The sequence below is a fragment of the Ostrea edulis genome, chromosome 3, assembly GCF_947568905.1.
Source record: "Ostrea edulis chromosome 3, xbOstEdul1.1, whole genome shotgun sequence".
Lineage (NCBI taxonomy): Eukaryota > Metazoa > Mollusca > Bivalvia > Ostreida > Ostreidae > Ostrea > Ostrea edulis.
This window is the reverse complement of record NC_079166.1, coordinates 68,035,857-68,048,555: the sequence shown is the minus strand read 5'-3', so window position 1 is coordinate 68,048,555 and position 12,699 is coordinate 68,035,857. Positions and strand designations below refer to the sequence as shown.

Sequence of the window (12,699 nt, the reverse complement as noted above, 5' to 3'; positions counted from 1 at the left end):
TGTGTGTGTGTGTGTAAAATATAAAGGTGAAATGCGCCCAAATACAGTATAAAAACAAACATAATGGGTTAAATCGTGAAGTGTTCCATTTCTACACAATACAGCTGAGAATGTAATTAAAATACAATGCAGAAGCGGATTCAGGGCCTTGTTACCTACATGTATATGTAGAATTTTGTGACTAAAAGAAAAGAAAAAAATAGTAGATCAATTTAAAGCAAATGTGTAAGATTTGTTATTATAACTGTATGTGTGGTTATCTGCTTATTTTATTATTCATCACGTATAGTTAGAGTAACCCATAAAACTAACTTGAAAAGCATCAAAATCCCGAAGTCTCCAGACCCCCATCCTGGATCCGCCATTGCAATGTCATCGTCGGAACCCACGGATTTTCTCTCGTTAAACTGAGAGAAAACCCGTGGGTTCCGACGATGCTGCAATGTCTTACCGCAAGAAATTGTATTCGTTTCTTTTGCATCACCACACCCACCAGGAGGGTACATTTTCGAACACGGAGAGTATAGAAAGTGACAAAAGACTTTGCGGGAGGTCTAATTTAGAGCTCGGGGTATAGAGTAAATCATAGAGATAACCGAGGCACTCCGGACCTTCCATATTAGGTAGAGGTAAGTGGCTTGTACTTATAGTATATATCTGACGAGGCTTTAAAAAATTGTAGTGTATATTTAAATCGTTTTAACAAAAAGGCTTATTAATGAAATTGTGTACATCGTTATTTCTTTAATAATAAATTAAATGCTTGTTTAATATACAATACAATATATTGTATGATTATTTTGTATTTCTACTCTAATTGCTCACATTTTATTTATTCTTTATGGAATAATATCGACACAGAATTATCTTACTGATAGTTGTAAAACGGGTTGTAACTCGTGTTTTGTGAAGATCCACATTAGGTATATACATTAGACATGATATGTGTATAATAAAAAAAATGTAAAACAAATGAGACAATCCTCAGTTAATTGAAATTTTATCTACCTTTTATCTGTGTGTACGTACACGAATTAACTAACAGTTCACCGCAAGTTACGTCCCTTGTCCGTCAAATTCCTATATAACATTTCGAGTCACTATATATCTCTTGTTAATCTATGAAATCCCATTCTTAACTTTTATAAACAATTAAAATTTATGAACTATAAAAACATACAATTACAATAGGAAGGCGGGACATTTCCCCTCACAATGAGCACAGGAACTGGTATTTTTGCCTGTAATATTAAGAATAATATAGGTATAGGCCTATATTCAATACCACCCCTATACAAAACACAAGGAGTGAATCGTATTTTTACTTAATACTTCAATTCAAAATGCCTATAAAATTCTGCTATCATCGTCACCACCACGCAGTTCTTTCAGATCCAGTAATTTCAATATCAGTCTTTGATCCACCATAACAATAATCCTCATCGCCATATATAACTAACTTTAACAGTATCCAATAGTCTTTTTACGACCACTTTTCGGTTCATTCCTTTGTTTGCTCTGGTGTCTTGAGCTTGGTCGCACAGGAGTTCCATGGGTGCTCCCAATACTCTTATAAATGCAGTTGAGTGTAGGCAGTAGCACAGGTTGAGGGAGTAGCACAGGTACCAAAAGTTGCACGGATGCAGGCAGTCTCTAGCGTGCAGTAAGTTTCTAGGGTGCAGGCAGTTGCACGGGTAGTCGTACATATGTAGGGAGTCACACATGTGAAAAGTCGCACGGGTGTAAGCAGTGGAACGGGCGTACTTAGAGAGTCAAAGGTGTAGGGCGTCACACGGGTGTAGGGAGTCACACGGGTGTAGGGAGTTATAGAGGTGTAGGGAGTACCACAGGTGTAGAGAGTACCACAGGTGTAGAGAGTCACACGGGTGTAGAGAGTCACACGGGTGTAGGGAGTCACACGGGTGTAGGGAGTTATAGAGATGTAGGGCGTCACACGGGTGTAGAGAGTCACATTGACAGAATTAATATCTGTGTTTATGATTACATACTTATTTTGTACTTATTGTTGATTTAAATAATATTTATAGATATTTTTCATATATCATTATAATAATATTTTCAGAGTGATTCCCGTGTTACTACAAAAACATTTTCATCTTTGAAAATTATATCGTGTATTGAAAATAACCAACCAATTTTCCTGCTAAAATTCTATTTGTTATTTTAAAATAATGAGTATAACTACTTGTATTATTTAATAAACAGAAATCTCACCCAGTGGCGGATTTAAGTGGGCGCCCACCCCTAAAATTTACAGTATATCCTGGTATCTTTTTTAAAGAAAAATAAACGATAAGAAGAAGCTATCATTTTCCCACTCTCAGAGAAATAAATGACAAGATCTTTTGATGTATTGTTACTTTTATTGGGACAACTTATGTGTCAGTGGTACACCAATGCCTGTCGTCTGTCCGTTCGGGGTTTTCATTTTTTTGGGGTCACATATCAAGCTGAAACTTGCCATGTAGCTTCTTTGTGGGTCACTCTAGATCATGTTGAAATTTTGGTCCATTTCGACCTCTTTCGCGATTTCACAGTTGAACTCCTCCCATAATTTTCAAGAGATGAGCTTCTTATTTCACAGATGGCTTTACTGATAGTGAAGATATGCTTATTGTTAAGAAGATTACAGGTTGTTGAACTTTTTAAAAAATATTACAAAATTAGTACATGTATATGGTTTGTCAATTCAATTCATCTCACACTTTTCAAGGTAAGGCCTTTGTAAACAACATTTGTATACAACTTGCGTATTACAAGGAATTTGATTCCCAACATTTGTTTTAATATTCTTTGATGCTTGAAAAAACATAAAAGTTGTTGAATTCAGTTGTGGGGAAAGGATTTATATACAGAGCTCTTCGTATGTCTATTTACTTCCTGTCACAGTTATTAAGCTAGGATCTTTTATTCATACCATACCAAAGAAAGTATTTCGAAGAAAAATGATGGCTGACTCTACCTTCAGTAAAGTTGTACAATGAAAGGCGAAGGTAACAAACAGTGATCATTCTCACAACTCCTATAAGGAATACAAAATAAAGGATTGCGCAAACACGGACCCCATGGCATACCAGAGGTGGGATCAGGTGCCGAGGAGGAGTAAACATCCCCTGTCAACCGGTCACACCCACCGCTAGCCCTATGCCTTGATCTGGTAAATGGAGTATTCCGTAGCCAAAATCAGTTTGCCAAGAACGGTCTAACAATCGATATGAAACATGCCAAGACAGCATTTGACCCAATGATGGGTTGTATTGGTAACCTAGATCATTATAACGAACATAGAATTTGCGAAATGCTGACTTTAAACGAGACTGTTGAAACCTGTGTAACATCAACTTGTTTGTCAGTAGCCTGCCTTGATCAATCCACATAGCGTAAAATGACTGTCTTGTATAAACTTTTGTGCAGCATATTATGTACCGTTTCTGGAACTTGCTTTTAATCAAAAAGTTGTGTATCTACTGTATATCAATGTTCTGTGATGTTAATGTAAATTGTTGCTTCCTACTTTATATAAATCGATATAAAACGAGATTATCGTTTTCCTTTAAAATTTGCAGTTGGAATCACTTACATAGTGTGTCAAGAAATAAAATGCACTAGGATTTGAACCCAGATTGCCTACCCTCTCAAGAGTGTTCATGCTTTTCAAGTTACTTTTTAAAAAGTTATTATACCTATACTTTTTGAAAAATAAAATAAAAAAATAACAAAAAATACAAGAACTAATTTGTTTATCTTTATGCAACTGTTTGTTTGTATTATGTCAAATCTTTATATACTTATGTTGTCGTACTAATTTAAATTTTTAGTCACAAAAATCTGTAGACAGGTAACTAGACCCTGAATCTGCCACTGCATTAAATTGTATTTCAATTCTAATTTTCAGCTGTATTGTGTAGACATTACGTGAATACATTCACGATTTAATCTCTTATTTTTAGTATTACTTAAAATTAAGACTTTATAAAAAAAAAAAAAAAAAAAAAAAAAGTAAGCACGTCTACATATACGTTACGAAAGTCACTGTAATAATCAAAGACTAGTTTATGTATATACAGTACAGGTAGTACATGTTTATGAAGTACAGAGTACCCCCGCAGTCATTTCAAGATTTCTTCGGTGTCTCCTGCTTTAGAAGAGGGAGGAGGAGGGGTGGTTAAAGGAAGAGCTGAAATAGAATCTTCTATATTCTTCAGAAGAGAGAGGGTTCAAGAGACATCACATTTTTTCCTGCGTCCTGTGTCAGTATAAATAACACTGGAAATCACCATTACTATATATGACTTACCCAACTCGATAAAACGAAAGTAAACGTATGTGCGATTTGCAATGCTTTTGTTTCTTTCTATCTCTACTTGATTTACCCCTTTTACAAATATTGATAGCTTTGGACATATTACAGTTAAATTCTAAATATAAGACTCTGACAAAAGTAACCAAAAATTTCTATGATCAGTCAATATTCAATTAATGACTCGGAGATTAATGACGTCTTATTCAAAATCACATTGACTATAATTCAAACCGAACCTCAAGTTATACTTAAAGAAGAGTTCGGTATGAACTGAATGGTAGAGGTCCGGAGAGACTAGGTTACCTATTACTTCAATACCCCCTAGCTCATGATTCGACACTCTGACTTTTTATTTTTAGCTGTCTTTTTTTCTATCACTACCTATAGAAAACAAGATATCAAATTTTTGACCAAAACACAACATACTGGAAAGGCTATATTTCAATTTGAAAGTATTCAGAGATGGATCCAGGAATTGCGGTTACGGGGGGCGCCACTTTATAAGGCAGGGGGTTTGGGGGCCGTATTTAGGCCCCCAGTGGGTCCAGCCCCCGGAAGCTTCTGGATTTTACAGATTTTATACTTTTGTACTATTTTCTATCATTTTTAATAAGGTGAAATTAGACGCAAATTTTGAGGGTTTTTGGAAAAAAATTAAGTTCTCCAAATAAAGTAATTCAAGAAATCAAAAGAGTTTGTCATTTATTTCTCCGGGAGTGGAAGAAATTACTGCTTCTTTTATTGTTTAGTCAATTTTTCTAAACAAGATATCACGATTTACTTCAAATTAAAAAAAAATTAATTCATGAGGGATGGACAATCTTTTCAGTTGGTAAAGATATCGAAGGCAAACACATTGGAAATGTAAATAGTGTACTATGAAAATGATTGGAAACTTAAATATTGTACTATGAAAATGATTGGAAACTTAAATATTGTACTATGACAATGATTGGAAACTTAAATATTGTACTATGAAAATGATTGGAAACTTAAATATTGTACTACGAAAATGATTGGAAACTTAAATATTGTACTATGAAAATGATTGGAAACTTAAATATTGTACTACGAAAATGATTGGAAACTTAAATGTTGTACTATGAAAATGATTGGAAACTTAAATATTGTACTACGAAAATGATTGGAAACTTAAATATTGTACTATGAAAATGATTGGAAACTTAAATATTGTACTACGAAAATGATTGGAAACTTAAATATTGTACTATGAAAATGATTGGAAACTTAAATATTGTACTATGAAAATGTAAAACCGTAACTCTGTGGGGGAAATGGATAGACCAAGTAAATTTCCTATAGAGCTAACGTTCTACATGACTATACATTTTACACACAGTTTCTGTATGTTGCCCGCCATGTTTCAGATTGATGTAAATCGGGATCGGCATTCCATTGTTATTCTAGAAACGAAACGGAAAAGGAATGATTATCTCTAGACTCGGTGACAGGGTTACATGTATGTAAAATTTACCCAAAGGAACATGATTCCAGCTTGTAAGGTGAAGTTTATTAAACTTTTTTTTTTACAAATTTGATTTTACAAGACGGGAACAAGAAGTCGGTTTGTTGCATATTGCTTAACGTCCCTCTCGAGAATTTTCACTCATACATGTATGAAGACGTTATCATTGTCTGTGAAGGGCTGCAAAATGTAGGCTATTGCTCGGCGCTTACGGCCTTTGAGCAAGTAGAGATCTTTATCATGTCACACCTGCTTTGTTATGGGACCTCGGTTTTTGCGGTCTTATCCGAAGGACCGCCTCATTTAGTCGCCTCCTACGACAAGCAAGGGATACTGAGGACCTATTCTAACCCGGGTACCTACGGGATGCAAGGACTCGGAAACAAGATAAACTACATGTTTATAATTGGCAATTTTTCCCATAACTTTATTTACTCTATTTCACAACAAGCTGGGTCCCTATACATGTAGCTGTAATTGATAAACAAGGTGTGCACGAGGACGATTAAAAATATACGTCTTTGTTTACAATATTTGAAAATGTCATGGTGTAAGTATTAATACGAGAAAATCTCTTAAACAACCGGAAGTTATATGAAGTCAGGTACATAGAAACTACACACGTCATTTACATATTTCTATTTTCGCTTTTAAATAGCAGGCGTGTTTTCGACAATGGGTGCACTTGTTTAGGACATTCGAGCGGTGCGGGTCGCTATTATCGTTCACTATTATCGCATACCTTTTTAACCCGGTTTATCTTGCGAAAACGAGTGAAAAATCTGCCGAATTTCTATGAAAATGAAGAAAAAGAATAGGCACATGTATTTTCCAAAGAAAATCTGCAAAACAGATTTCATACTGTAAGCTGCAACCCATGTCAGTTTACAATTTATATTAGGTTTTCTAATCTAATATTTTGGTCATTAAATTTGCAGACTAATCTGCAACTTCCACAGAGAAGCAGTGTTGATCGCATCTTTCATACTGTCAGAAACGTTACCTATTTTTACTACCGCACATGCATGTTAAATGTATCAACTATTTCAATAAAAGTTTATCTCCGTTTTCCGCCATATTGTTTTCCATGTGCCCGCTCTGAATTTATTGGGCAATCCGGGCTACCTTCTCTTTGACCGCCGGCATAAAAATACTTAAACAGCTTAGTACTTACCCGCTTCCTAAAAATTGATATTAGCCTTAAGGTTGTATAATTCTAGAAATACATATAAGCGCATTGATATGAAAAAATGTAATCAATATTAGAGTTGTCAATTTGCCTTTGTTTGTTTCGGGTTCAATTTATTTCATTTTTTATTTTATTTTCATTCATAAATTAAATGCAAAAAGGGTGTGCAGCGTTTTGTGGGTGCCAGACTATTTTGCAGATTTACACAACAAGAAATATATTCAAGTGTTCTTGAGGTGAGAAAGGGAACAATTTCTCCCACCTTCTTTAGCATCGTGTAAACACTATACTGTATTCCTAATAATAAAGTACCGGAAACAAGAACGTAACTTCATACTTTTCGTCTTAGACTTTCCTCCATGGTAGTCGTCAATGTGTTGAGAACCATGGATGTATTCATTCTGATAATTCAAAACTGTAATTGTTTAAAAATCCAATCTTCAAAACGTCGTCTGCTTAATTACGTGCTATCAGGAAAACCATAACGTATCACTCATACTGCCCTGTAGACCTTGGTGAATGTTACTTCACACTCTGTGAAGTTATTTCAATGCTTTTAAAAACAGGTTGATTCTTTAGAAGGAAATTATTCAAACAAATAGGTATATTTCAATATATGCCTATTAACTTTGTTTTTCTCATGTCGGCCCTATGAACAATGATGTGAACAAACATTGATTTATTCTTCTTTTCAAATTTCAGAGTTCATGCTTTCATAATTGGCTGAAAGCATAAGCTAATAAGCAATGTTGTATATTGTTATTCGAGTATTATGAAAACAAAAAAGGATGGGGTGGCATTAATACATTGTTATATAAAGTGAAATACGAATTACTATTGAATATTGAATATTGTTTTTATAAATCGAAACACAGTTATTAGACAATTTGCATCGCTCTTCTTAGTTCATTTGTTTCATGACTATCATTGGATTTTCACTGTTCGTTATCTTCAAGGGAACAACTTACCTTTCCAGTCGATAAAAAATGGAAACCTCACAAGTAATATGTGTAGGCTTGCTGTACACGAACAAATGTACCAAATTATTAACAAGAACAACTAAAATCCGGTTAATTAAAAATTCAATTCTTCATAAACACGTGGAAGTTAAATACAGAGAAACCGCAAACGATAGTCTTTATATATGTTATACATTATAATCAAGTGCAGTGTAAAATGGAACCATAAACATGCATCTAAACTGCCTTTTTCTGCCAAACTGAAATGTAACCGTCCCGTTACATGTTATATTAGACATGTTATATCTGATGTCACAGTCGCTGTGTCCGGTTTATTCTGATTATATCGGTAAATCACTGCTCTGATGAGCAGTGGGTCTGCAGTAGGACAGCCAGATGTAAGCAGTGAGTTGGAGGCCTGCAATAGTCCCCAATACAATGGTGATGTAGAAAATGGTACGCTTGTGTTGGAATCTTCCGGAGAACCACAGGGACCTAAACGAAAACAAGGCAAACATTTACCGGGTAATACTTTGGAAAACAACGATTTTTGTTTATCATTAGAAATAAATTATGCATGTATAGTACTCTATCAAAATAATACATTCAAGGGTTATATCAAGACCGTATCCTCTGTTTCTCCATAAAAGAGTTCCGTGGGGATCCTGGTTAGAATAGGTTCTCTGTACACTTTGCTTGTCGTAATAAGCGACTAAATGGGGCGGTTCTTCGGATGAGACCGCAAAAACCGAGGCCCCGTGTCACAGCAGGTGTGACACGATAAAGATCCTCTCTGCACATAGGCTGTAAGCGCCGAGGATATGCCTAAATTTTGCAGGCAGTGGTGACGTCTTCATATGAGTGAAACATTCTCGAGTGAGACGTTAAACAATATAAATTCAATAAATCTATATCAAGGCGATACAGTTTTATACAATTCGTCTCAGATATTCTGGGTTTTTTTTATTTGTTTTTTTTTTAGTGTACAGCAACAGAAACAATATATATGTAAATAAGTAAGATTACAATATGTACATGTATTATTAATTACTCGAGAATTTTGTCTTTTTAGGGCATGTTTGTGATTTACCATTACGATATCGTCATATTTTTATTTAACAATTCTTTTAATGTAGCTTATTAGTAAATGATAAGGAGAGATCATGCGCGAATGCTAATGTTATTCATCTTTTACATTCAAGTTGCGGTATCATTTAACATTAACCATTAGATTTTTTGTTTTTCATATTTCTGAAAGTAAGATGAATTCAAGAACCATTGTCTCTTCGAAAACAAAACTGTCTGTCATCTATTCAAAAGCTTTATATGACGTCATAGCACTGATATACAATACGATAGCCAATGAGAACATAGAAAAGAGCTAACAATATGTAAAGTAGAAGCAAATTTCTTATAACAGACATAATGTCATCGAAGTTGTTTTGCTCAAGTTTATGAGGACCGATGGTAGCAGTTGGAATAATACCATTCCTATCTTGGATCGGAGTGCCGAACATAGTTCGTAACCTGTGCAAATGAACCTATAACAATTGGAATGTAGAAATCAGTGTAAAAATCCTAAAGCAACGTAAAATGCCAAAGTAAACAAATGATACTTTGGTCACATTCTCTGTCTACACCACCTCTACGGATCTCAATATACCCAGCGAATACAAATGAAACCAGTACCATCATTCCTTGTTGTCAAATCTATGTCTGTAACCTGATCGGTCGCGGCTGCTGCATTTGAATTATCTGGAATAAAAATTGTGCAATTTACTACTAATGCATCAGTTCTTTTTATCCCACTGACAATTAAATTGGAATGCATTACGAATCAATTGCAAAGTTTATCCATTACAATCTTGAAATGAAAAAGAAAATTGAATATATATTATAAAGCTTTGTAACCCGTAACTCAGCGAATTAATGCAAATTACACATTTTGTTAAATCCATTTGCAGAACAAAATAAAGACATGAAAATAATCCATTTTCTCCATTTCTATCTTAAAGAAAAGCAATACCAGGATATATATGTTCATTCAACGTAACATTGACCATAACATAATGCATAGTTGTTACTGCATCCTATGTACTGTATTTGAATTTGTTTTTGTCAATGGGTATTTAGAAACATTTTGGAGGGAATTAAATTCGAAGCGTAAGGATGCATCAATCAAAAATGTATAAATCTGCATCGTTCCCCCGCCCCGTTTCATCTAACGTATTGTCAACATTCCCAACCCATTTAATGCCATTTTTTGTAATTGTATGATCAATGTAGAAAATGCTTTAACTGTAGGACAAACGGGATGATTTCAATTTCTCCATCGTCAACTTCCCATATACGTGTAACAATATCACATCATCACCTTCATATGGTGTTTATATCTCTCAACTTATTCGATACACAAGAGTTTGTTCTGAGTATGATAAGCTTTTCAATCGAGGCAGGCTACTGACAAGCAAGGTTATCTTACAGGGGTTTCAACAGTCTCGTTTAGAGTCAGCATTATGCAAGTTCTATGGTCGTTATAATCATCTAGTTTGCCAATGCAATCTATCATTTGGTCAAAAACTGTCTCACATGTTTCATACAGATTGATAGGCCGTTTATGTCACACTGATTTTGACTACGGATTACTCCGTTTACCTGATCAAATCATTGTGCTTAAGGTGGGTGTGACCGGTCGACAGGGAATGTTTACTCCTCCTGGGCACCAAATCCCACCTCTGGTATCTCCAGAGATCCGTGTTTTGTATTGCTTAAACATGTAGGAGTTATGAGATTGATCATTGTTCGTAATCTTCAGCTTTTTTTATGATTGTATCTTGTTTAACGTCAGTCTCAATTTTTCCCCCCACTCATATGGAGACGACCAATACCGTAAAGGGCTTCAAATTTAGGCCTCTGCTCGGCAAGTACGGCCATTGAGCAGAGAGGGTTCTTTTGCGTGTCACACCTACTGTGACACGGGACATCCGTTTTGTTAAGGTTATCTCCAAAAACCCGTGACATTCACACATGATACTGGGATAGTGGTGGAACTGTCACTACCTGTTTTAACGACATAGGGCTTTCGCGGCCGGGATTCGAACCCCTACCTTCTGTAAAAGTTGACGGTGCAGGGGTTTAACAGTCTCGTTTAAAGTCAGCATTTCGCAAATTATATGGTCGTTATAACGATTTAATTTGCCAATGCAACCTAGCATTGGATAAAATGCTGTCTGACGTGTTTCATACCGATTGCTAGACCGTTCTTGGCAAGCTCATTTTGATTACGGATAACTCTATTTACCTGATCAAGATATAGGGCTCATTGCGGGTGTGACCGGTCGACAGGAGATGCTTACTCCTCCTAGGCACCTGATCCAACCTCTGGTATATCCAGGGATCCATGTTGCACAACTATTTATTTTGTATTGCTTACAGGAGTAATGAAATTGATCATTGTCCGCTGTCTTCACATTTCATTCTTCTGTTCATTCTGACAAATAAAAAGAATCTTTTGCGCGTTTCTAAATGTTATAAATCCTATATTAAATTCTACGATGTTAACCATGGTTCTGTTATTTCTTAAGTTTGGTGCATATCGATTTATTGAATCATGACTATTCTCCCCTATTTTCATCCCACCTGTTCTGAACTGCTACTCTTTTTTCAGATATCAATTGTCAATAAATTGTTCATTTTCGTTGTTCTGTCTCTCCAAAAATATTTTAAAACGCATAAGAAAATTAGATTTGTATTCTAAATTATTTGTCCATCCTGAAAAATACTTTACCTAAGTGATGCTAAGGTATATTCATTGTATATATGTACAACGCATTTAAAGCAACTCTCACACATAACACTGGACGTTTGCACACGCACATAACATGCGGTTAGTCATGCATGTACACGATAAGATAAATAAACTTACTTACCATTACATGATTGTGACATTGAAGACATAAAGTAAAAAGATAGGAAATAGCATAAACTCCATATGTTAAACGTAAAACTCATGTTACATGTATATCTAACAAAGATATATTTGTAAATGAAACTTTTTTTCAATTCCAATCATAGTTCGGTAAAGTTTTCAATGAAAAGTGAAACGGAACTTCACGATAGAGGTTCTTCAAACGTCACATGTTGGCTCCAGTTTTTCGCACTCTAGTTTTCCTTTTAGATCTTACAAGTTTACTGTTATTTCGAATTTCTAAAATTTCGGCTTGAGCATCACTGAAGAGACATTATTTGTCTAATGCGCAGCTGTTGCATCACAATTGATACCGTTCAAGTTTTACATTTTAATGAATTTTTTTTTTCCTCAAAATCTTAAATTCCACTAAATACTAATCCTATTTTGATCCTGATCTAATGGACAACAATTATCCCAATAAGGTTCTACTTTGTCACATTATTTGTTTTGTTCAAGGTCCATTATTCTCTCAAAACTATCTCAATAAAGCCCAGACTGATACATGATCTGTAATCCATTGATATAATTTCGTTTTAAAAGACTATAAATGATAAGCTCAATTATTTTTACCAAAATCCACAATCAAACTTTCGATTCTAATTGAAGTTGGTTTATCTTATAAATGCTGGATATGTACATGTAAATGTTTAACATGGCTATAAACAATAAAAGTTAGTATACTGAATACATGCTTATAGAAGTCTTCTCAATTTATTACAAAAATAAAGAAAACAAGAGGTTCTGTGAGCAATACTCACTAAGAATACCCCC

General features: G+C 34.8%; 1 protein-coding gene across 5 annotated transcripts in view; it reads right to left on the bottom strand.

Moving 5' to 3' along the window:
• Window positions 1-8,064: 8,064 nt before the first annotated feature.
• LOC125673283 (multiple epidermal growth factor-like domains protein 6) overlaps window positions 8,065-12,699 on the bottom strand; it is a 59,040-nt gene continuing 54,405 nt past the window's right edge. For 4 of the 5 annotated variants that reach the window (XR_008801138.1, XR_008801141.1, XR_008801139.1 and 1 more), the window contains 3 exons: window positions 11,260-11,448; window positions 9,648-9,713; window positions 8,065-8,453 (listed from right to left, as the gene is read on the bottom strand). Coding sequence is in view for 1 of the 5 variants with exons in the window: in XM_056158644.1 (XP_056014619.1) it covers window positions 8,245-8,453; window positions 9,648-9,713 (275 nt within the window). In the remaining 4 variants the exon portion in view is untranslated. The remainder of the gene's footprint in view (window positions 8,454-9,647; window positions 9,714-11,259; window positions 11,449-12,699) is intronic. The other variant, XM_056158644.1, reaches the window with a different exon arrangement.